Source organism: Strongylocentrotus purpuratus, unplaced genomic scaffold (assembly GCF_000002235.5).
Source record: "Strongylocentrotus purpuratus isolate Spur 01 unplaced genomic scaffold, Spur_5.0 spur5_scaffold_10, whole genome shotgun sequence".
Taxonomy (NCBI): domain Eukaryota; kingdom Metazoa; phylum Echinodermata; class Echinoidea; order Camarodonta; family Strongylocentrotidae; genus Strongylocentrotus; species Strongylocentrotus purpuratus.
In genome coordinates, this window is record NW_022145595.1 from 1,703,827 (window position 1) to 1,731,157 (window position 27,331).

The 27,331-nt window shown below is 38.1% G+C and overlaps 1 protein-coding gene across 2 annotated transcripts in view; it reads right to left on the reverse strand.

Moving 5' to 3' along the window:
• LOC580697 (synaptotagmin-15) overlaps positions 1–25,278 on the reverse strand; it is a 34,768-nt gene extending 9,490 nt beyond the window's left edge. The window contains exons 1-4 of one of the 2 annotated variants that reach the window (XM_030979068.1): positions 25,090–25,278; positions 15,442–15,614; positions 14,600–14,815; positions 1,465–1,616 (exon numbers count right to left, since the gene is read on the reverse strand). In XM_030979068.1, the coding sequence (XP_030834928.1) occupies positions 1,465–1,616; positions 14,600–14,815; positions 15,442–15,614; positions 25,090–25,178 (630 nt within the window). In that variant the 5' untranslated portion in view covers positions 25,179–25,278. Of the gene's footprint in view, positions 1–1,464; positions 1,617–14,599; positions 14,816–15,441; positions 15,615–25,080 lie in introns of both variants that reach the window. The other variant, XM_030979067.1, reaches the window with a different exon arrangement.
• Positions 25,279–27,331: the final 2,053 nt, after the last annotated feature.

Genomic DNA, 27,331 nt, shown 5'->3' on the forward strand with positions numbered 1-27,331 from the left:
TGATAATGTAATGGTTTAATGACTGTTTCTTATACAACAAGATAATGTGCCTTCTATGATTAATATGTGATTTCTTTCTTAGAATTGATTAGTAAGTGAAATAAATGTACATCTCAAGTACTTCTCAATAAATCTCTTTTGAAATAAAACAATAACTGAAATTGGAAGGACTCATGATACATCACTTCAACTGCTGACAGTTTTGCGGACCATTGGTATGGTATTCGTTAAATCAATAACATTCGGCCAGGGAACAAAAAGACTCGTGACTGCCTTCGTGATAGCTAGCCTTGAATCGGCACGCATCGCATTCACGTGCTCATTACTGGTCTTATCAAACTGAAAACTAGGACATTGGTAGTTTTCGAAGCTCTTTGGAAGCGCATAGAGACAAAAACGAAATATAATTATTATTATTTATTATTCCCACGATAACACAAGTAGAATAGTATATCAATTATATGGAGGTGTCCTGGTCTAGCGGAAAAGACACCGGACTGTGGAGCGCATTGTTTGCGGTTCGAGTGCCGCCGCGTTCTGTGTCAAAATATTAATCTACATTTTTCACACTCGGCCAATTTTGAGGAAACTGGGTACCTGGCAGGAATTCATTCCTTGAAATACAAGAGCGCCATAATGACAGCCATGGTAAAGCCGAGGTAATAATTGTGGAAATGCTAGCCGTGCTAAAGCAAGTGTAATAATCGGGAGCGCCAGGAGTGTCAACCCTGACAGACATGAGCGCTATACAAGAACCCACTAATATTATTATTATTATTAACATTTATTATTATCATTATTATCATCATTATCATCATTATTTTCATTATCGTTATTATGCTATTTACAAGGGGTAATTATGTTTGTTGCCCCCTTTGATGCCAAATGTCCTTTATAATAGGGAAGGTGTTAGTATTTTATCAATGATGATAGAATAACATTGTTCGATAGGCCTATATTCAGTGATTTTAATACTATCAAAATCTAGTACGATTAGTACTACGTAGTGTGGGCGTTTTTTGTGTGTGTGTATGTGTGTGTGGGAGGGGTTCCGTGATACAGCAAAAAGTTAATCGACATCGATTTGGCAACATGTAAATGCATAAGCGCATATTATGTATTAACTAAATGTATTACTAAATCTTCTCGAAGAATAATGTTCAACCTTGTGTTTGTATGGAGTCATACATTAATACGAATTGTTTAGAGAAAGAAAGAGAGAGAAAGAGAGAGAAAGAGAGAAAGCGAGAAAGAGAGAAAGAGAGAAAGAAAGAGAAGAGAGAGAGAAAAGAGAAAAAGAGAGAAAGAGAGAAAGAGAGAAAGAGAGAAGAGAGAGAGAGAGAAAAGAGAAAGAGAGAAAGAGAGAAAGAGAGAAAGAGAGAGAAAGAGAGAAAGAGAGAAAGAGAGAGAAAGAGAGAAAGAGAGAGAAAGAGAGAAAGAGAAAGAGATAGATGTTCATCCTACCTTAATGAGGGATACGACAAGGCGCTCGGATTCGAGCTCATACTCAACAGCGAACCATATTCGTCCGATGTGGTCATCGGGGTAGTTGGACTCCTCCTCTTCGTCCTGCAGCTTGTATAGCTCGGGATTCAGACCACCGAGTACGAAGGCACCTGCATGATAAAAGAGAGAACAGCAAGAAAGATTAACAGAGAGATGAATAGATAGACAGATAAATATGTAAATATTAAGTGGATAGAGAGAAAGAGAGACAAAGAGAGAGAGAGGGGGAGAGAGAAAGAGAAAGAGAGAGAGAGAGAGAGAGGGGGGGGGGAGGGGGAGATTAGAGTAGGGGTGGGAACACATGTTTAAGTAAACGAAAGGTTAGACATCATAAGAGAGACATAAAATGATAAATTCATTCATACAGGAGAACAGAGAAATATATAAAGAACGATACAGGGAAGGAGGGTGGAGGCAGATGGGGCCCGGAAAGGGAGGAGGGTGGGGGGGGGGGGAGAGATAGAACAAGAGAGAGAATTAGGTTAAGATAAAATGACAAATGCATCATCGAAGGCGCAAGCGATTGGATGAACAGTTCTCGCCAAGTGTGATGAATCTAATAGTCTGAGATATGCGTCATCACACACATCATTAAGGAAAATATTACAAAAAACTAGAGTAACACGTATCCAGAATAGCAATGCATACTGCTATGGTATAATAATGTCTACCCTAAGATGTTAAATTACAGAAGCTTGCAAAGGCTATGAAGACCGATCTATATACAATAGACTCAAAATATGCCGAGTTTTCTGTGTTTTATTTACCAAAACCCCTATACAAGGATAAAGACATTGAGCAGAGATCGAACCAGTGACCTCTTGTACAATAATTTTCACCAATAACACTCCCAAACGTTTACAAACCAACTTGTAAAGACTTATCTATGCAAAACTAGAATTTATATTCAGATCGGAGTTGACCAGCACATGTGTTCATTGGCGAGATTAAATCTCGCAAAATATTGCACTGTTTTGAATTACCTAATTGGGCGTTGGCACACTCACTGGAAGTATCGATGCTAAAGGCGATAAGAGAAATTAATGTGTGTACTCCGCCTTAATGGAGATTGAAACTGATTTGAATAGGTTAACCTGTGGTAACTCGAAACCACGGCCAGAATTGACTTCGTTCGTGATTTATCTACTCATTGTAGTAAAAGGGTTAAGGAAGAAAGATGTTAATACATGGAAATTATTTAAGAAGGAGATGACTTGATATGAATTCAGAAGGTTCACCATTTTATCATACAATATCCTGATGTATATTGTATATCAAATACATTCGTGTTGTTAGTGTAGTATATCACTAAAGGACCGAAGTAGATTTTTTTGTTCATCACATCAAAGTTTATTTGGAGGGCATATAACATCCGTATAATATTATAATTATTAACCTCGCTTCTCCATCATGCTTGACATGCTATTCGCTTCCTCTATGTGTGAGGACACGCCAAGTGTAGCTTTATTGAGCAAGTTTAAATGACTATAGATAGCATTAGGGACTTTTAGATTTGCGTGGACTGATACGTGTGACTTCCATTCAAGGCAGTGCATTAAAAGGACGTCGATCGTAGCAGTCCCCATTGTCTTCGTGCGAATCTAAAAGTCCCTATTAACGACGTGACGTATACTAAAGTCTTGAAATACTCTACAGGTCAAGTTTGGATACAAAAGCGCCCCCCATAGTTGAGCAAAGTTATATGATAATATTCAACATGTGCATTAGCATATCTGCCGAACCAACTAGACAAATTTACGAAATTATTATCGTTCCAACATTCAATTTAAGAATAACCTGTTACTGAACAAACAACATTATTCAATAAATCCGACATGGGCCCCAACCTGTGGAAAGTTTAGGATAACACTACGTTCACTTTAAATCTTATTTATCTAGTCTATTATCTTAAAGACAATTTAAAGTCCCTTTTATAATAAGGGGATAAGGATGTGATATTGGCTTTGTATGTTTTGGCAAGATAAACTTTGAATTAGTATATTATGTAGACTGATTTGGAATGAGAGTTGAAATACTCTTCTTTTTATCACGATCTTAATAATCCCCATTATACCACAGCCAGTACCAAAACGACATTGTATAAGACGGATTGAAGGTTATACAAAACGTAATTATTGCAATCGTAATGGGGCATGTTCCTACAATCCTTTATTGCAGTCATACGATACCTGATAGACCGTTAAATTAAAGAGCCAAATTTTATTTCTAATCACATCGAAACTTGTAGTCCCCAAAGAATTCTTCAGGTATTAATTTTCACTCTAACTCTCTTCCCCTCTCTCTCCATCGCCTACCTTTTTCTCTCCCTCTCCTTCCACTCCCCTTCTCTTCCCATCCCTCTCTCTCTCTCTCTTCCTCTCACTGTCTCTCGCTGTCCCCTGTCTCTTTTCCTCCTCTCCCTCTTTAATAATGATGATGATGATGATGATGATAATAATAATAATAATAATAATAATAACAATAACAATACTAACAATAGTAAAATAATAATAAAAAGGATACTAATTTTGACAATGACAATAAAAATAATATTAATAGCATAGATAGCCGTGGGCGAGAAGTAACACGTTCACATTGCCAGAAGAAATTTAGTTCTGTAATAATCTCATTTTTGAGGGCGTGTTGATGAGTTTGTGTGTTTTGTAAATGGCGTCTGAAAGGAAATGGTGTTTACATTGTCATAATTGGAACCACTCGATGGACGCGTTTTGCTGGAAGGGAACCATTATGTATCTGGTTTAATTTTTAATGTCTCTAGTTTGATTTCCACTCATAAATTATAAATTGATTATTTATGTCTAAGCCCCAAAGGGAAAATGGGTTAAAAATCATTCGAGAAAGATGGTTAAGTAGCTAAAGAGTTTCGATGTTTTAGGAAATGCAGATTATTATCCAATCACTCGTCGTCGGTATAATGTGATTATTGATCAAAGGATGTGAGATAGTCAAAACTTACTACCTAACTTAAACCCCCCAAAAAAAATCAAAATCACAAATATGACTTTTAGCTTGAACTATATCTACCTGTATATAGAGTAAAAGAAGAAGAAAGAGGAAGAAGAAGAAGAAGAAGAAGAAGAAGAAGAAGAAGAAGAAGAAGAAGAAGAAGAAGAAGGAGAAGAAGGAGAAGGAGGAGGAGAAGAAGAAGAAGAAGAAAAAGAAGACGACGAAAAGAGGAATTAATGGCTTTTGGATTTTATCACTCAGTCTATATCATACACTGTTCTACTAAACGCACCAGTCATTATGAATACAATATTCTCAAAATGAAAGCGCGATCCGTCCACGAGTAGCATACATTCAGGCACATTAATGGGAGCTGGAGAAATAATGACTGTCGATAGACATACAGCCTTGAGCTGAGTGCATGTTATTAATAAGAAAACGAAACGGAATCAATATTATTTTTCTCATCATGCTGCAATGATTGTCAATGTTTAAATTTCAATAATAATGAAAAAAGGGCCTCGGAAATGAATCCAGAGTGAAGGAGAGGGATGAAGGGAGATAGAGAGAGAGAGAGAGAGAGAGAGAGAGAGAGAGATAGAGAGAGAGAGAGAGAGAGAGAGAGAGAGAGAGAGAGAGAGAGAGAGAGAGAGAGAGAGAGAGGGGGGAGGGGAGGGGGAGGGGAGAGAAAATAATATAAGAGAGGTGGGCAATACGAGGGGACGAGAATGTGAGAGGGAGAGAAAGATGGGGAAACGAAGGGAAAGAGAAAAGGGGACGAATAAAAAAAGTGAGAGTGTGTGAGCGAGAGAAGGAGAGAATGAATGAAAAAACAATTCGGGAGAAAATTTGACACTTAGACGAGGGAGAGAGAGAGAGAGAGAGAGAGAGAAAGAACGAGGAGGGGAGAGGGAGAGACTAGGATTTGGTAATACGTATTTGCTAACAAAGAAACAGAGGGAGAAGGGGGGGGGGGGGGAGGTGGGAGGAAGGATTTCGATCATTTTGCTTTAAAAAAAATAACCTTTATCATTGGAATCGATTGATTTAGTTAACAGACAATGTGCAGAATAAGAATACATATTACATATTAGCCCAGAATCATGAAAAGCTGTATGACAAATTTGACAGTTGGGATCGAGATGATAAAAAAAAGAGTTGATTTCAAGCTGAATTTGGAATGAGACGTCCCTATTGCCCTCTTTCACGTTAGGTTATTTACACAATACTGTATCGTTTCACTATAACCATGATAAACACAAACAAGACTTGTCTAGAGATATCTAGAGTGATTGCTGAATCCAACAGGAATATTAAGGTAAGATGGATACAGTCAAATAAACACAAAATCCTTGACCTCCCATTTTCAAGACTATTGCCTATTGCTCATTTATTTATATTCAATGCTCAATTCTTAAAAGCGTTTTCTGTAAAGTAAAATAACGCCACTCGCTGAAGGCAATTTATCAATACAATATCTTCTCTCTCCGTCTCACCGCCTGCTATCTCTAAATGGATTCCTTTTGAATGACTATCACAAGTACTACCTCTGCAATAATTTGCTTAGAATGAAATGTGATGCACGTCGAAAGGAAAAAGTTGAATCATGAGATTGCACGTGTATACGAACACCTAGAATATAATATATTTCTGATACAAGTCACTTAGTTCAAATTTAAAGAAGGGAAGAAGTTGAGATTCGCCTGAGCTGATCTATTGTCATACAGTAGCAACAGTGAAAAAGAAAAGAAAAGAAAATCATTAGCTTGTATTGGTAATGACAGGGGGGGGGGGGGTCTGCGGTCGAAACAATTGCTTTTATCGTATGTTTTCATAATTTCATATCCATCTCAGCTTACATTTCACACCTTTCATCATTCTGCAATGTGCATTCCACTAAGCAATCGGAAATAATAGACATTAGTTTAAAATAGATAGTTTTATGTCATCCGACTCTAATTCAAGTATTTTAAGATGAGTGTATAATTTAATGTCCATTTTTCAAGATCAAAATACGTGTAATAATATTAGGCATTTCTACAGCGCCGTCTATCTATCTAGTCTAGATAATTATATTCCGAGGCGCATTTATTATTATTACCCCAGCTTTATACAGCGCTCCAGCATTTCAATTTCAAGGAATTAATTCCTGCCAGGTATCCGTTTACATGACATGGGTTGAGTGTTGCAAATGTAGATTAATGTCTTGCCAAATGATATTAGTGCCGCGGCGGGACTCGAACCGCGGACCTTGTGATCGACAGTCCGGCGACGTATCCACTCGACCACGACACCTCTTTTGACATAGATGTACAACAAAACGCAAGGAGCCTCTAGTTTGCTGAATATAAATATTTTGTATAATGTTGCCTTGTTTGATAAGATCTAGTTTTACTTTAAAGAGTGAATAGTGAATCCTTTCATTTTAATACGAATTGGGCGCTATCGATGAAAGTTCTTTCAAGAATTAGTAGTACCTCGCACAACGTGCATGATAGGCGAGCGGTTATCTCGGATTGGGGTCATAAGCGGTAGTGATAGCAGCAATAATTATAGGAGGGGTGTTATTTTTATGGCATGCCTTCGGCTATAAGCACGATCAGAATTAAACAGTGTTTTTCTAACCCCATTGATTGTCTCAATTGCAAGTCGACCCCTCTCGTGACTGTCCTGCCGCCCTCATATTAACGGGGAAATTGTGTTGACTCAATTTCCTTCTCTTCATCTATTTCCCCAGTCTTTTATCTGTGAAATAAGTTTTGACTCTGAGTGCTGTGGAGACGCGAAGCTAAACAAAGAGCGGTGAAGGGAGCGGTGGAGTTAGGATAGGTTCGTCATTATCGTCAATAAACAATGTGCATGCACGCCTTCAAATAGCTAGTCAATGAGGTGACCGTTATTGGAGGACAATGAATGTCCTCCGATAACGAGAGAAAGTCCCGGGTAAGTTAACACAGGTGAGTTTAGAGTCACGCTGCTTCCTACGGCGCTGAATAGAAAGCCCATGACATTGACTAGGCCTACTTGACTTATATTCCTTTAAAAAATAATAATAATAGTGGGTTCTTGTATAGCGCTCATGTCAGTCAGATTTGACCCTCCTGGCGCTCCCGATTATTACCCTGGCTTTAGCACGGCTAAAAAGCATATGGCTTACTTAATGTGAGCTTTAATTCTTATTTTTTAGGAAACTACATTCATCGCTGATTACAAAAACAAATTGTTAGGCTTATTGCTATGCGATTGTATAATGTTTGGTGATGAGTTTCCTTTCCTTAGCGCAGTCATATTAAATTCCGATGGTGTTATGTATTTTCAAGGATACACCATAATGCATATGGCCGCAATTTCTTTACAAAATTCCGTCTTTCAAAATCAATTCGATTCCAACTCAATTCGTTTTTGCTTCCACTCCAGTATTACAAAAACCACATAATATATGTAAGAAAATACATTACATTTAGTTTCCTTAAACAAACAAAAAATCAATTCTATTTCAACTGATGGGCGCTTTTTCCGGTATGTACTATACTTTCTCAAAACTGAAAACTCAAAACCATCGTGACGCCAGATTGTATTGCCATGGTTACGGCCTCATTTTGATCTGAAACCTCGACCGAAAGTATTTTTCTTCCCTATCGAGTGATAAGCTATTTTGTGAACTGACACACTTCCTTTAATCCCATCTATAATAATTTTTGTTGGTATTTGACGAAGATGGCATAGCCATTAATTGCCTGTCATACATTACTGCGGCGACCCGTTTAAACTCATATCTCACGACCAAATCACTCTCTTGAGATATAGCATACGTCAATCTAATTTTTATGCTGTCAGTAGATAAGCATTTCGAAACTACTTCCATATTCATATGAATATAAATAACTCAGTCTAGATTCTGATTTGGTCTGGATTGTCGCAGGAATATAACAGTTAGCATAATATGGAGAGGGATAGATGGAGAGAGATAGAGATAGAGACAGACAGGGAGAGAGCAAGACAGAGAGAGAGATAGAGAAAGAAAGAAAGTGAGAAAGAGAGAGAGAGAGGGAGAGAGCAAGACAGAGAGAGATAGAGATAGAAAGAAAGTGAGAAAGAGAAAGAGAGAGGGAGAGAGAGAGAGAGAGAGAGAGGAGAGAGAGAGAGAGAGAGAGAGATAACAAAACTGTCATGAATCTCTGCACCAAATTTGATAATCCCATTTCATTCGAAAGGTCAACGTGGGATTGTTTCTAAAAAAATAAATAATGCAAGTAACCATACTTTAAAGTGAAATTCAGGTCATATGCACAATAGTTGATGAATATAATCTTTATGCGCTTAACATTTAAAAATAGATACTGTGTGCTTTCCGTATTGTAATTCATGACATAGTAGTTTGTAAACCAGCAAGCCAAATATCTGTCTATGACCTTTTTCATTACAAGTATTCCATTCCTTCCAATACCCCACCGTCCGTAGGCTAACGGATAATCTTCGTCATAACCTTCGTGAAGTGTTTGAAAGCAGGTAACCCCGTGGATCAGATGAGCATTTTTGACTTGAATTGAATTGATATCTTTATTTATACACGATTAAAAAAGCCCAAACAGTTTCAAGACTGATTTCCATTGGGGCCGTGTGATCGCATTGCATCGCATTGAGAAAGCAAAACACAGTAATTGGTCAGCCTAGCAACTGCAGGTTCAATGTATACCCCAAAACGGTACAAAAACAGTATGCCTGGGAAAAATGTACATATTTTAGGTCTTTAAAGGGGCAGATCTTGCACCCTGGATAAAGTCTAGGTAAACCACATGAGGTGCACATGTGCATCTTGAATGGTGCATGAAATCATGGTGTGTGTAAAGTATAGAACCAAAGGGGTCACCCCCCCCCGATGGTAGTCTTGTACAGGTTTATGACTTTCTTTTTCTTGGTCTTCAAAATAGTCACAGTCAATAGGTTCTTGTTTTTATCTATCTAATGTTCTCACTCTCATAATCATCCTCAACCAAAGAGATGTTTCTCATTGCGAATAGACCTACTCAAGAAATGTGCTATCTGAAGAAAAAATAAGTAGTCACACAATATTAGCGCCATTTCTACCAAAATAAAACCTGTAAGATGTCCAATATTGCAAAATTATAGTCTGGGGAGCAGTGAAAATACTTTCATGCAATATATCGCTTCCATTTCAAGGCCCGCCATCTTATTCATCCGACGAACACAATCATGCGTGTTTTCAAAGATGTTAAAACGATATTGGCTTAATAACTTAAGAGCGGTTGCGGACGGTTTACCGGGCTGGTATTATCTTCTTAGAAATCCTATTTAAAAGAAAGCATTCGGTTACGAGTACAATGAGGCATGAAAGGCCATGGGAATATGCAGTCTTCTGCAGTCAAGACGAGGAAAAGGGTAACTTATACCCTCAGCGGTGCAACTGCGTTTGGATATTCAGGTTAAATATGGCAAAAGTTAGTCTCGAAAACTATCCCCTGTAAATATTCATACAAAAACTGAACAGGTGTACCTCGTTCCAAAATTCATGTGACGAAAAATGAACGTTTGGAATTATTTATAAAAAAAAGGAATGGCAGCAGCAAATTAACATTCTCCCTATTAATCCATGAGAACAAGAAGAGTGTTCATTTATATTGTTTCATATTTTAAAATTGGCATCATTTCGGCCCTCTATAGACGGTTTCTGTTTTAAGGGATGGGCTTCCAACTTCTCGCTATTTCACTAAACCGGTCTGAAATAAGCAAATAGGTTGCCAAAAACAGGTGCAATAAGAATACACACGATGCCTCATGAAAGCTTATACACTTTAATAACTCAGTGGAACTGATTTTTGTTTCTCGCTCTCTAGGGAACTTAACCTTTTGCGATCCAAACCCCGATACGAAAAATGGGTAAAAAGCGGGGTCACTGTTTTTCAATTCTGAAATAGAAGTCAAGAGGATGGGGACTGCGTTTAAGGTGGTGTATGACAGGCGATATCTGAAGGCGTTAAAAAACAGCTTGTCTGAAAGAAGATGAAGACATTAAATGCTCTTGCATAGATATGCGAGACACACTTTTTGCAGAAATTCAAGAATGATAGACTACAATACGAGCGTTTCAAGGCATCCGTAGAGACGTCGTGTACGAGCAACGAGAGGAATATCTGGTTAAAAACGATTTCTTAAACATTTCTGAAAGTGCAAAAGAATTTGAAATTGAACCTGCCGAGCATGTTATAATGTTCCATCGGTATCACATGATACTTGTGCCCTATATTTAGATGTTTTGTCGACGAATTCGACCAAGTTTCAGTGTTAGCATCCGAACGGAGCCTCGAATTCAGGCACTAATAACCTTTGGCAAGATATTAACCTACACTTGCTACTCTCCACCCAGGTGTTAAAATGGGTACCCGGTATGCGTTATTTTCTTCTGCGGCACAGATTAGGGCTTTTTAAAAAAAGAGGTCTTGATTTAACCCTAACCCTTACCCTAACCCTAACCCTAACCCTAAATTTTCCCATAGGCTCAACACGCACCTAACCCCAATCTGTGCCGCAGAAAAAAATAACGCACCCGGTATGATGCGACCGTCATTGTTGGTCTAACATTTTTTGAGCGTCAAGTAACGCCTGGCTGGAATGCTCCCCAGGGAGTGGAGATTGTGCACACAGTGTGTGCGGGCAAGCACTGAATCCGATGACCGGGGTAATAGTATATCTGTAAAGCGCTTAGAGACGTCCAAGATGTATTAAGCGCTATATAAAAGCTGAATATTATTATTATTAAACCGCATTACAATTTTAGGAAGGTTCATTTTTAGTGCCATACCGACATTTCATACGTAGGATAATAAGGTAATTTTCAATTCATTCATCAAAGTAATAATAATAATGAAGATGATGGATAAAGAGGAACCTCTTAGTTCTATGGTTTAGCATATTAATGAAGAACCAGCAAAATCATCATCAACAGTAGCAACGGCAACAAAAATCAACAAAAAACACGACCAAATCAAAAAGAAAGAACAAAAATAATACGAACAAGAGCAAGAACCACAAAACATCAAGAACAGCAAAAGCGACCTTAAAATAACATTGGACGGAAGCATGAGTTAAAATAAAGGAATATCTAGATCATGGGTGAAATGGATCGAGACCTAATTTGGAATTTGTAGGTCGTTGCCAACCGAAGAGGAAAAATGGCTTCTAGAAGGATTAATTGAATTTTTAGGCGTAGGGCAGGGTGTTAACAAGTACCAGGGCCATCGGTAGACACTTTGATATATGCTAAAATCGAATCGGGAAGGTCTTCACGTGACCTTAATTACACCTCTGTCTTCACAAGGAGAATTATTTTTAGTTGAAAGATAATAAGCTCTGATCTAGAATGAATTTGAACTCAAATTTGTTGATATTTTTGTATTTTAACCTAGGGTTTGTCAACAATTCTTTATTTTTTCCTGTTTTTCCTTTTTACTCGTGATGTCCTGATAATTAGATTAAAATAATCTCATAGAATATCAACAATTCTCGTCACTAACCATACGAGCAAAACAAGAAAATTAAAGTAACAAAGACAACAAAAAGAATGTGTTTACGATCTCTATGCATAATTTAGATAACGGTTCTATATGACGATGTAAGTAAGGCGAAGAAAAAAGGTGCCATATCGACCTAAATCTAGTTCTGATGAAACAAAAATAGCTTTTCATCCCTCCATTTCATTTAACTAGGTCTATTTGTTTGTGTTTATGTATGTGTTAGGTCTTTCGGCGCTGATGTACGCCTACTTTCGAATCAAGCAATTCCAGAGATGATAATTGATTCATCTCTCTCATTCTCTCGCACGCATGATCCAGGCCCTCCCTATACAAGAAGAGGGTGCTTATTGATAATCAGAATGCTTCGTGCAGCTGCCATTTTGACATTACCATAACTCACCTTTAATGAAAACTGAATAATTTATGGGACTTCTCATGCACCCATTTTTTTTGCTGTATATTGGTAGGGATGGGGAATACTCTGAAAGCAGAATAGGTTAATGAATGCGTGTTCTTGATCTATATTTTGTGATAAAGTTGACTGAAATAAACCGGCTCTGACTGGCCTTGGCATTAGGAGGTGCGATGGAGCCACTGCTCCGTGTAATGTTTTTAATGACTCGTTTCGTGCTCTGGTAATGGTGCTGATCGGGGAGCTAGAATGTTGAAATCCTATGTGCGTAAGTAACTTATATTTTATCGTTATCTCCTAGTACATTGGGGAAGGGCGGGTGGTGTACATGGCCGGTTACACATTACTGATAGCGATAACGATATAAATGTAAATGGTCTGTAGAAAAGTTACTGGATAAAAACAAATCAGGATCATAAGCATGAATCAGTAATTAGTGTCAGTAAACGATTCCTTTTCTACATAGATTGCTTGAGAGATATGATTATCTTTTCCGCTATCTGTTAAATGATTGAGGATGACTGAATAAATTCATTTCCGTTTACCTATCGGTTAGGATTTTAATTGGTTTTAATTCTCCGCGATATCTCTCAACTATAATGATATTAAAATAGTGATTACTATACAAATCATACCAAATCTTTCGCATTAATTAAAAGTCCATGACTGATAAGCGGAGTCTTAAATAAAGCCTTAGACTTGCGCCCCCTGCCCAATAAAGTAAAGGTTCCACCCCTGATGAGATATGATGCTCAGTAATTCATTTATTCTGCAACTACAAATCGGAAATAGGAGAGAAGGAGGAGGAGTAGAAGGAGGGGGGGGGGGGGGGGTTGTTGCTTCTCCCAAAGGCGACGTACACATGAGCTCACTCTACATACGTCATCAACCTTTCTAAAAAAGAAGAGGAAAACAAATCGGTTGCCCTATCCCGCGGTGCACGCATCGTTTCAACCTTGTTGTAGCGTAATAAATAGATCTGACGGTGCCGAAAAGAATCCCATTTCCTTTAACTATTAGTCTAGATTATTTTCAGGGCGAAGTTCATATGATGAGTTTATCACATTAATACGGCTCGTTTGTTTCGGTGTGGGTAAAATCAGGCAGATAAGATATCAAGGCTGTTATCTAAAAGGATCTGGATAGTATTCTGGTATTCGTAAGTTAGTCCCTCGATGCACACATACGTAAACACACATGTTCCCCACATTATATCGATTAAATAAAATGTATACAAATACAAAACAAATGTCGAGGTTGTCCCACATGCCTTTTTATTACGTGCTTGTAAATAACATTGGCAAAACATACATACTTCCGCCGTCCCCTTAAAAAACAAAGCTCAAAAGCAAAGAAAACAACCCCCAAATAAAGATAAAAACAACAACAACAACAAGAAAAATATACTTCTATTAACTTTCTTTCAACCAAAGACTTGATTATATCCCCCTTACAGCACGCCGCAAACCCCGTACAGCCCAGATCGTCTCGTTTCTCATTAGATTGTTTCATGAACTTATTAAATACACCCTTGAGAATATAATGTGCTCTCATGATGTAATATATTTGTGTGGCGGTGATGTTCAAAAGGTTTAACGACGCAGTGCTGAAATATCTATGAATGTCATTAGATGGTTTGATGACAGTGTTATGATCCGCTAATACATTAATAAAGTGCTTAATATGGGTTTTTCATTTTATAGTGCTCATTGTGCAATTCTCATCTGAAGTGGAACGTGATATATTGTCACGCATCCTGTAAAGTCACTATTAAAAATGATGAAAGGTAGACACAATTTGGAACTGCGGGATTTTGAAATAATGTGAACAGTTTATCACCTCAAATACAAAAAACATGCAGTACTTTCGTCATTTATGTTTACATAAGTGGGACATGATATCCCATTCAGATTGCCTTTCAATTGAATGAGTCTGGAACTCCGACATTAATTTGTCCGTCTGTTTGGATAAAAGTATTGGATTTATATTGTTCATACACATTCAACATCAGGGAGCAAGAGTTTCTCTGGAGATATTTTACGGGTATACCTTGTATTTAGCTCTTTTCATCAATTTTGTTCGTCTAGATACGTTCACATCTAAAGAAGATAACAAATACGATTTGTGTCCAATAGCACAATAAAGGAACGGATGGGACTAGGCAAAAAGTTTTTGAGCTTACCAACTGGCGGACTCATCATTTCGGTTGCGGACGGTCTGCGGTTGTTGATCCGGGGCGAGCTGGTGTTATGGGTGGGGGATCCTCCCTCGGCCGAATCGGCGCTGCATAGGCTGAGAGTACCTACGCTGTCACGACGTCCGTCTTCCTGGTCGTACGCCGATGACGACGACGACATGATTTTCTGCTGATCCTGGTTGATGATGGGTACTTGGCAGCCTAAACAAAATTAAGGGCAAACATATTATGATGGTGGAGGAAAAAGGTTGGTTGGTATGTGATATAACGATGAATACACATGGCATAATTATACTTTGCCACGATAAGGATCGAAGTTGATCGCAACCTTGTCTTGATAACAAACTTACCATTATAATAAGGACATTTATAAGTTTGTAAGTTTGCGATTGATTGGAGGACCTACGATCAACTCGGATCAAACCCTTTAAAGACAGCATCCTCATGTCTTCAAAATTATAAAATCAAAGAATTTTAAAACAACGCCAATACAATTAATCATGAACATACATGAAAGGTCATATCCAAATTTGAAGGAAAAAATATATATATGCCAAGAAGGCATATAATTATAAGTAAGAAAGGTCTGTTGAGTCATTGCTGAAGGACCTTTCCGGTAAACAAGGGACTTAAAGATTGATCACGTTGATATCTTTTATTGTTTTATTCAAAAGCATGTCTTAATGTTTTAATAACCATTGTTCAATCAACTGACCTGTATTCAGGGGTAATTATATTCAAACGCCATTGGACCCTATAGAAACGCAATAAAATATTCATTGGAGATTGATTTTGTGGGGGTGTGGTTAATACGTTGTCATGGTTACCTGCGTAGGACGGCCTTCGCTCCATGGTAACAGAGGGTCTCCGCTCGGCCGACCCTCTCATGTCGGGTTGATCCAGCATGTCCGGCATACAGTTAGGAGGGGGGAATGTGAAACCCCCGATGCGCTCCCTGGGGATGGGGGCCGGCGGCAGGGTGAACGGGACTGTCTTTAAACTGCAGAGGGGCATGTTGAGGGAAGAAGGAATTATATGGAAAGGTAAAGTGGGATAAAAGTAATGGACATGAGACGATTGGAAGAGAAAAAGGAATTTAGAAAGTAAGAAGAAATAGATGAAAGAAGAAAAGAAGATTGTTGGGTGGGAAGGGGAAGGGAAGGGTAAGATTGAAAAAGAAGGGAGAATAAATACGATTAACGGCATGATAAAAAGTACATTTACAATTTTACTTTGTAGAATTGATTATTTTTGTAAATTGCAGTACTGTCGAAAAAACTTCCTCACATATGACATAATCATGAAAATATTAAGAGAAAGAAATAGAGAGAGAAAGAGGGGCAGAGAGGGGATAAAGAGATAGAGAAAGAGAAAGCCGGAGAGTGAAAGTATATGTATATGATGTTTTGAGAAACTAGGAAAAAAGAGCTGCCAAAAATGCTCGTAAAATCGACAATGTAGTTCATTTTTTCGGACTTCAGGAAACCCATCACTGTCCTGTAATACAGATGCGTCTTCAGCTGAAATGAATCAATTTTGTTCTTTGCTGATCGAATTCAATCGCACTTCGAATCAATAACGAGTATCCGTCAACAGCATCGCAAGCGAGTGGGTGACAACAAAAAGACAAAAGAAGAAGATACCAGTCGGGGGGGGGGGGTCTTTGGTTGTTTGAGATACTACTTTGTGGATGCGGCAGTTATCCTCTCTTATCAATCGTTTGGTTACATTTAATTACCCATAAACGTACAATGTACATTTCAAATAATTGATAGGAAACATATTTCGAAGAAAACCATTGATTTCAGGATGATGAGATAAAATTAACAATGTGTCATGTCAACGGGATAAATACATGTAATCCAATTAACGATTAATGCCTTACCCTAATACATCAATAATCATATCCACCCACGCTACGCCTCTGTTTTTTGTGTAAAGGGGAGATGGGAAAACAAACAGAATTAAAGAAAAAATAAAATAAAAAAGGTAGCGGTTATGGTCAGGGGCTGATCCGGGATTCTCTGAATTGTTAGGGGAACACGATTCCCCAACATATTTTAAAACAAGATTTGAAAAAAAAGAGGGCTCACAAGGTGATAGTTTATTGGAGGGGAGAGGGGCACAACACTCAAACAGCATTAATTTTGCATATTTTTAGGTGTATTTAACCCGTTGACTACCGAATTTTATAAGTCCCATAGGCTTAACACAGGGACCATCAGGTTCCAGTAAGCAAAGGGTTTAAGTATGCCTCGTGGTGTTCTTATCAAGGAGGAAGGTGCCCCTGGATCCGCCACTGGACATGGTAGTAGCATCAGATGCAGAACATAAAAAATGAAGTGAGTGTCAATATCCGCAAAGGCCTCGCCAACACCTCTCTAGTATCGCTACAATTCAGCCGTTAAGTGCGATGCTCGGAAAGGTAAGATTTAATTGATTTTTAGGTAGAGTCTTGTATCTACCATGCAGGCACCTGGCTCTTATTGACTTTTGAAAGCGAGATTTACTCGTAAATAAATCAAGAGAACGTCCAGGTTTCCCCATTTGTCACCGCTTTCCAAGAACTGCGCAGATGCAGTGAGCATGGCAAGATGGAAAGATTGTAGGCGCCATTATTTTTTCTCAGTTCGTGAGGAAAATGCATAAGGTATTAACGAACATACTCGTAGAAGATGTGAACATCAATCTCTCCAAGCCTTTTTTAATTGACATTATAATCCCCTGTCTCGGTATCGTATGATATAGACCCATTCAAGAGATTTCTTTCGGTAAAAAGTCGCCCAGGGGCTTGTTTTGTAATTCCTTTACAGATTGGATTTTGCATAGATTCAGGGCATTCGCATTCACATTCAGCATGTATCAAAACATTTCCAAAGCGAAAAAGTAAGAATGAGAGAGAGAGAGAGAGAGAGGGAGAAAAACAAGGCGTTAAGTATGTGTGAAATTATAGAGTTAACAGCCTTCGACATGTTCTCGCTCCTCACAGATGGAATGAGAGAACGAGAGGTGAGCATGGTGAAGTGAGTGGGTGTCACATATAGTTTGGAATAAAAACGAGTGGGGGAAAGGAGTGAAAGAGAAAGTAAGGAAGATAATGGGAGGAGACGGATGTATTAAAAGAGCAACATTATGACAAATACAAGAGAGGGAGAGAGAGAGAGAGAGAGAGAGAGAGAGAGAGAGAAAGAAAGAGAAAGAGTGAGAGGTGAAGAACATACTATGACCGTGGTACGTTTATGCACTGTTTTCCAGATCTGAAATGACAGCTATGCTCTGTAGGAATTAAGACAGAAAATCACTCAAAATACTCGTAATATCCAGAACCGGGGTACGTTTAGTACCTGTACACTTTTTCGATATCTGAAATGACTAGCTATTTTCTGTAGGAATTTAGACAGCAAATCACTCAAAATACTTATAATATTCAGAATCGGGGTTCGTTTATAGGCCCTGTACACTTTTTCATATCTGAAATGACTAGCTATTCTCTGTAGGAATTTTGACAGCAAATCACTCAAAATACTCGTAATATCCAGGTACCTAGGATATAATCGGATAGTCGGAGCGATTGACAACGCCTATAGACATTGTTTGATGAAGGCCAATGCCCTAAAACCTGACAACGTTAACATCTAAAATACATACATGATAGAGACCTGCATACGAGGACAGTAGTTTGAAGGCAAATGCAGTAGACTGCAACGCCATTTTAATATGAGAGAACACACCGAAATACTACAGGGAGAGTATTTTTAAGGGGAAAACAAGATATGCCTTTGGTGAAAGCATCGGCATGTTTACTTTACCGACATATCGAGTACGCTTCGGTAGATTGCCTCCAGTTTTTACGCCATGTTGAACATCCCTGGCGCGTGAAAACCAAAAGCGTTTCGCAGCTTACTTAGAATCATGCTCTACATATAGCATCTCATACACCGACTCACACGCACTGTACACCTTACGAAAACACAAAATACCATCGGTATGACATATGGAGAAAGAAAGAGGAAAAACATCTCAAGAACATGAAACACTTGACCTACTTGGTCTTGAAAGCCAACGGCCGTCGCCTTCCTTCACAATTAGAAAGCAAGTTTAATGACAGAAAAGAAAAATATGAAAACAAAATGGAGAAAAAGGTGAAATATGACTCTTTCGTAAATTGAACACGTATTAACTCTCATGATCAGAGCTTTTTATTAACGTCATGGAGAAAGCTTGCTACTTTTTAGGTTGTTAACTTGTGAAAAAAGGGAGGGTATTTTAGTCCATGATATCCGAGGAAAATGTATTTATGGCATTAGAATTACTACTATACAAGACTGCTTCAGGGTCATTAATCCTTTCATGTCCGGAGAAAATAATAATGGAATCGTTTGCTGGTAAAAGTTGAGGAATAGGCTTCATCCGGTAATCTAATGTTTGGGCATTTGATACTATGATACCTATCAATTATCGCTTGGTGAAAATAGTATGACATATGCCTCGAGAAAATACAATGAGAAGGAAACTATCTGCAATTTAAAGGCATGTAACAAAGAGGGTGGGGGTACAGAAAGAGAGGGAAAGAGAGAGAGAGAGAGAGAGAGAGAGACATACAGACAGAGTAAATGAAGATAAAGATAGATAAAGGAAGGAAGAATACATAGACAGAGGAAAATAGGGACTCAGAGAGAGGAAGTGAAAGAGAGAGAGAGGGAGACAGAAAGGGAAGGGGAGGGGAGGGGGGGGGGGGGGAGTTACCAGATCACCTATAATCCTTTTTTTTTGGGGGGGGGGGTTGTATTTCTAAATCTACCCCTCTCCTCTCTCTCTCTCTCTCTCTCTCTCTCTCTCTCCCTATCTATCTACCCATCACTCCTCTTAGTTCGGCACTGTAATTGCTCTGGCATTCGGTCGTGTTATAGATTGTACGAGCAGGTGTTATGCTGAAAAAGATTCAAGACGAAGGATCTTTGGAAAGCTTTGAAATCGATGCTACCTCATTCACGAAACGATAATTCTATATCAAACGGAAGCCAGTTATTGGAATACGAGTGGAAACTATAGATTTAAGAGCTTTTCAACGAGCCTATTTATGGACGCATGTACTTGTCTAGAAGACAGTTGAATATAGCTGATCATGCAAACTAAGAATGCTGTGGAAAACCAAGAAAAAAATACTGTAACAAAAGCACTATTTCCCCTCGCTCATTTCAACGTTATATCTTGTTTAATTTATGTGCTCATTACAACTTATGTATGTTTATATGTTTTGTTAATATGTTTTTGATTATGTTGATACAGGGCCCCTTGGCCGAGCAGTTGTTTGTATAACTGAAAGGGCTACCCTGTCGAAATAAAGCGACAAATAAATAGTGGCGGATCCAGGATTTTGAATTAGATTAGGTTAATATAGGATAATGATTGGGGAGAGGTCATCACTAGAGCGTAAGTATTTTGTCGATCTGAACAACATAAGTTGAACAAAACTTATACAAGGTGCACATATTTTTTTATTTTTTTATTTTCCTCTTGTCAGAGGTACTTTATTCATTTACAAAAATAACCAACACACAAATCATTACATCATAACAAAATTTTACATTCACTTTAAGTATTTTCTTAAACTATTAAGAGAAAATCTTCAGTGATATAAAATATCCCCGAAGATTTTCCTTAGTTCCCAGATGCTATTACAAAAGCTCTCAAAAACTCTCCAAAAAAAATACTATGTCCCGAGAGCCCCTGAAACAACATCCGAGATGTTATCCAAGAGTAACTCGTATTTAAAAACATGCCATATGAAAAAGCTGTTGTATGGTTTACCTTGAAAATAATTTAACATATACATCAAATAGATTGCGTATTGAGCATATGCAACGATTGTATTTATATCTGCTCCATTTGCATGTTTGAAATCAAAACCAGCAATTAATAATTCTTCGTTTAATATAATTTTTTCTTTAAAGTTCAATTCAATCAATTCCACAATACGTTTCCAGAAAAGCTTTACGCTCGGGCACTCTAAAAGAACATGAACGAAAGATTCTGCTGTTTTACAAAAAATGCAAAGGTTTTCATTTACAATTTTCCATTTGCACAGATTGTATCTAAAGGGTAAAATCCTATGAAATGTCTTAAAGTTGAGTTGTTTTATTTTATTGTTTTTCAATGTCTTAAACTTAAATTTTAATGTATCTCTCCAATCAAAATCAATGACAAGGTTCAGTTTACCTTCCCAAAATGTTAATACAGCTGGTTCTCTTTTCTTAAAGTCACACAATAGGCTATAGAAATGGCTAGATTTCATTGAAGATAGTCTTATAAAATCAAGCGTTCTTATTTCGTATAAGTCGCCTTCGAATTGTGAATTTGTTTTATCGTCATGTGCGTAATTAACATCTTGAATTCTTTCGATCCACATTTTTGGGATCGCATTTTTAAGCTTCGTATACATAAAATCAACTAGCAAAGAATTTGAGCCAAGCACTCTACAAATATGTTCTCTTGGCCGAAAACGTCCATTTTCTACAATGTCATTCATTGTTATAATGCCTTTTCTAAACCATTCTTTAAAAAAGAGAGGTTTGCTCTCATGTGTAATATTACTATTGTACCACAATACTTGATTTTCAACATTCATAACTTGTGGAAATTGAATATATTTAAGTTCGCTCCAAGTTACGAGACAGTTAACATAAAAATTAGGTATTTTTTGTTTTAAGCATAACTTTAACATGTCTTTACTGGAACAATTTGTTTTCAAAATTACTAACAACGGACATATTTTTTCAATCCAGTATCTAAACATAAAGGTGCACATATTAAAACGTTGTTATCCGCAGACCATAGGGACTGCCACCCCCCCCCCCCCAACAAAACAAAAATAAGGGGGATTTCGCCTCATGCGCCCTCTCTAGATACGTCACTGGTTGGATGCAACACAATAAGCGACAAAGGGAAAAATATCGATCTTCCACTAGCCAAATTTCATAAAAACAAGCCAGGGCAATACGTGACAAGCGTACAGATTCATGATGTATTATGACGTTACTTTTGCCCACAAGCTACCATTTTTTAAAAGTTTCGTGGTAGGCTATAGAAAATAAGGAATCGGTGACATATCTTTTTTCCAGGTGTGTTTGTAAAAGGTTTCTTAACTCGATAACAAAATATTGGATTTGTTTGAAGTGAAACAAGGATACCCTTTCTCGTGATATTTGAATTTCGACCCAAAATCACAGTTTTGTAATCTAAACATGTGTGTTCTGATCTTCGCAGGAACTTGAAATGTCAAACTGTTTGTTGTGTATGGTTTCTTTTATATTTTAGACCCTGTGGCACAATATGCAAGAAACAAACAAGAAAGAAAAAAAAATCGTCTTCCAGAAAGGAAAGTACGCTTCAATAAATGAATTCTGTATCGATGACACAACTATTTCTGTATTTTAATGAGGTCACTCACCCATTTTCACAAACAAAACAGAAAATGTGAAAAACAAATCTTTATGTTTCTGCAGTGTTGTGTTTTACACGCACTGGCCATGCCCTTTGCACGCATGTGGCGTCTACGAAGCGCAGGTGTACATCACGAATAAGAAGTGCTAATTTTTTCTTCTTCCTCTCCTTTTTCTTCTTCTTCTTCTCCTTCTTCTTCTTCTTCTTCTTCTTCTTCTTCTTCTTCTTCTTCTTCTTCTTCTTCTTCTTCTTCTTCTTTGTCTTCTTCTTCTTCTTCTTCTGTTTCTGTTTCTTCTTCTTCTTTTACTCTGTTTTGGAACACAGCTACTTCTAACACTTCTAGTACTACCATTACCAACACTTCCACCACCACTACTATTACTACCACAATTAGCCCTGGATATTAATGATATCCATATAAATGATAACAATTTAAAAAAATAATGTTGAGAATCGAAGCTTATGATGAAGTACCTCTTCATTAGAACAGGAGGATATTTATTGAGGTCTGTACGCACTGGTCATGCTGGTCGAGGTGTGAAATTATAGATATTTGGGAAGTGGCCAAGTGAGCGTCACTTTCTAAGAAACGACAGGAATCTTATATTCCAGAGGCGTGGGATGTATGCGTTTTGATATTAAAAACCACACTGAGAAGGAAACCTAAGATGGTGGAAATTTCGGTCTTTCTTAAGGCATCTCTTGAAAATTATTAAAGTTTGCTGAAGGTTATTAGAAAAATGCATAGGAGAGACTTGCGTACACTTCGAAAAGGTCACATGATCAAGAAAACAGACTGTTTGACCTTCAAATGACACAAACATTCCAACAGCACTCGGTGATGGGTATTCTACTTAATCGAAATTTGCTTGCTCTTTCCTGCTCTGAAATTGGAAATTCTCTTCCGTGCTCATCATGATCATTGATAATGAATCAAGACGTTTGCTAGATTCTTAAGCCTTCCGCACACTACACGACCCGACTACCATCCGATAATGAAATTTGCAATAGCATTTGATACGCACATTCAACTGTTCAAAAAGTAAGTATCTTAATTGTACCAAAATCAATATCGCTAGTGATATTCGTTAGTCTCGCAATGTATGGTAAACACGGGATCTAAAAGGTCACGACGTTTCGTGCGCCGCTGCAACACTTCGTCAGGTGATAAAATCTAACGTAAGCAAGTGTGTTTTATACTCTACGGGCGGATCTAACAGTCAATTAATTCAATCAATATCTTAATGATCCAGGATCTGAATAGTCATATGATTAAATCAAATCTAAATTTCAAGGGATTTCATGATTCCTTGAAAGAGGAAAGGCTAACTTTGCTCAGGATCGTAGTGACGTCAGACCAGTAGTGCGATCGTCTACGATTTGAAGCCGATCCGGACTTTATTCTAAGTAGAAGAGTTCAATACACTAACAGTCCGGTTGTTAGTATTTTTATCGATATTTAGAAGCTTAAATCATATAGACAATGTTTGTTTTAATTTCTTATATATTATAATTGCAATTTTAAAGAACATTTGAACTAAATTATAACTGCTTGATCAGGTCGATGACTTTGAAAGAAAATAGTAGTAAAGCTAGACGTACGGGGTTCTCATAATCTTAATTTCTTTTGGACCATTTCTCTCACATATCAGTCTTAAAGGGACATGTTCCCCGTATTCCAGAGGGCGTTCAAAATACATACGCGCTGGCGGACGGTGCTATAGCTGCATATTGACACCAACAGAATACGGCTCTAACGCAGATGGCATGTTCCGATAACTACACTGACGGGAACGTGCCCCTTTAAAGCCAGTGCTTCAAGGAAAGTGAACGATAAGGAAAATGACTTCACAAGCGTAGCTTTCACCATAGGCCCTCCCATATTGAACGTTTTGTTTGGTTCAGTCTTTTAGATTTACTTCATGCACACAAACTGACATGAGGTACTCACTTTCTGTTTTAGTCTCTAAAAATAGACTTCAGCTGGTTTTTACCATTTGTTTTGTGAATCATTCCAAAATGTGAATTTTGGGATATGGCAAAAATAAACTGAAAATAGAACTGAGACTGATATCAAGTCAGGATGACCAAACACAGGAAATAATATTAATAATAATACAAACGTTACTTATAAAGCGCTTACCACCGAAGTCTAAAAGCGAAATGAGAGAAAAACCTACACAGGAAATGAAATAATAGGTTTGTGAAATTTTAAGAAAACCCGACGATGAATGAATCAAACTTGGAATTATTTTGATTTCAAAAGCAAAAAATGGCAATTCGTAGCTTTTCATGTGTTTTCCATTGTCTTTGTTTTGTCCGAAGGAATTGGAAACATAATGTTCTGTTCACAATATTAACCTTTTTAATCCATCTTGATGTTAGGGTAGACTTACTCTGCAAAATGTCCTCGCTTCATTGCTTTCTCTTGTTCTTCGCTCACTGCACCGGTGAAATTATTTAATGCACTTTCGACTATTGTAGCCGTAGCCTCGGGGCTATCTTGCAACAGCATTTTTCATAATTGACGAAATTGATTTTCCCCGCTTTGCTGACATGCAACTAATCCTTTAAAAGCGTCATATATCTCTTATATTAGCTCCCAAAACGTCTTAACGTAAAGTCTGCTCTTTTTCAGGCAGCGAGAACACCTTGAAATGGCATATTAAAGTAGGTCGTGTCTTTCTAAAATGCATAGCTTCGGAATACTTTGGCAAATAGAAGAAGATAAACATGAATAGATTTTTATGTAAAACGTCGTAACTTCAAAGTTTCGCCCGTGGGGCTTCATCAGGAATGTGTTATCTTTTTGTTAGAAAATAATAAGTAGTATAAATGCTGTGAGGGATGTATCTTTTTCTATTCTATATCTATCAAGAAAAACCAAACGAACCACGATGTAGTTCGGTGAACTTCTAAATGCTATGACTGGCAAGAATGACATATGAAAAAACATCAACAATGAGTGGCACAATGTAGAGCACCCAGCAGCGATCCGGAGCACGACAAAATGGGACACTAACCATACATACCTTACTGAAGGCGTCGCCAAACTCTTGCCATCAATCTGAACGGCGGGCGCCGGCTGCTTTTGCATGCCACCCAACCTTTCATAGCGCATCCGTGCCCCGCACTTTCTCCTATAGACCCGATAGAGGAGGAAGGCGAGGCCTGCTAGGACCACGGCGCCACAGAGGGATCCGACGATGATACCCGCAACGGGAACTGTAACACAAAAGAAAGACAGAGGGAAAGGTTTGTTAGTGAGGTCATTTTTCTACGACGTTGTAAAATAAAGAGAAATTCACGTTGGCTAGGTTGTTCCACGCTATATGCTCCGTGGAGAGCAGAGAGAGAGAGAGAGAGAGAGAGAAGGGTTAGTAGATGAGACATTTTTTTCACAACGTTGAAAACAAAGTGAAAGTTCTCGTCGGATAGTTGGATCCTCGCCCCATGCTTCGGAGAGAGAGGTGAGATAGAAGGGATGCTATCAATCACAACGTTGTATACCAATTGGATAAGGGTTCTTCAAGACATGCTCCGGCGCCAATAACTATCGCTCTCCGGCAAATGTCCTACACTTACCTAATCAACAACTGGATCCCTGGAGCAAACGCCATTATGATAATAATTGTGATACCCAAAGGAAGCCCCATCAGTATCAGCTGTTCTTCCCGAAGCCACAACAATTATTATAATCCCATCAATTGTCAGATACCCTATTAACTCCTGGGTGGAGAGTAGTAAATGTGGATTAGTGTCTTGCCAGCAGACTTTGGTCCTGGACTGGGATTCGAACTCTCAACCCTAGGATTGAAGGTCAAGTGAATAAACCACCATACGACAAGACCTCCACTCTACTGAAGCTCGATTAATCCTAGTTCTAAACCGAAGGTGAAACCGTGATGCAACCCTGTCGATGGCCCTACAACCCGGAGCAAATGTCGCAGGTTGGTAAGTCGGATCATCGTAGAAGTTCGTTGCTTACACCTGTGAATGTGATTCTTTTTTCGACGGATTAAAACTTGTCAAATACTATCGCAGGGTACCTACATGTAGGTACATGTACCTTGACTGTAACACTCTGCATTCTAATTAGTCGCAGTTTCCTAGACGCAGGCTATGTTAAGTGGAAAACACTCCGTCCCTCGGATAAGACGTAGAATGGAGGCCCCGTGTACATGATAATCACCACCTGCGTTAAAAAACCACTGCACTATTTGTATAAGAGTAGGGGAAAACTACGGTTTAGTGGCCCACCTGCACACTCCAATCAGGCACTCTACATTCTATTTAGTCGGGAAAACATGACCATGATAACAGAGACATCAGCCAATCAACGCTATTCTTTAGCACAGAGACACCATTAACAAAACCCCAGACAGTCACTTGCCTTCAGTTGAAATTGGGTACATATCTCAATCAAAACACCTATTCATGACCAAACTCCATCTGTGTATTTTGTAAAGTTTGATAATTGGCTCTTTGAACTGAAGAAATGACGAAAACAACCTTCCATTACACCAAGCCCATCTTTCTAAGAGTAAATTTAATTATTTGACATAAAACGATGAAGCAACATACCTTTCCAATGCTTCAGTTTAAGTTTCTCCCTAACTTCAAATGTTGTCGTTTTAGATCTTTAAGGCATTATTTTCTGCTTGTTTAGTTGGTGGACTCCAGAATTTCCTACATCCTCACTTTCCATAAACTATTAAAGTCTGCTCTTCGCCTTCTATGGTTATTTGAACGACGCATTTTAATTAAATGAGAACTGAGCTCATGAATGAAGATGGCAAAGCAAAATAGTACCACATACCCCATAATGTACCACATTACCACATTTTGTAAGAAACTATTGTAGTGTCAAAGCATCTCATATCTTCTAAACACTTCGTCTTCTGCACCCTAAGAAAAGTATTATGTTTGCGATTTTGTGGTACTGCACTCTTTTGGCGTTTATAAAATAAACTTCAATAATCGTCATATCTTCTTTGATCATGCACCCGAATCTATAACTCTATATTTCTTCAGGGCCATAAACTGCAATTCATATCCTTGTAAATGACCGAGTAAAGTAATCTTCATATTTCTTTTGCTGTCCTTAAATCAGTCATACCATATCTCTTTGGTTTCATACCATCTGATTGCCCTTAACGCAAGGATGCCTGGAGGCGGTAAGGCGATCCCAATCGCATACTCTGCGGTTATATTCTGCATCCAAAAATGCAGAATCATATTACCATTGGTTTACCACAGTTAAACAAAGTAAAA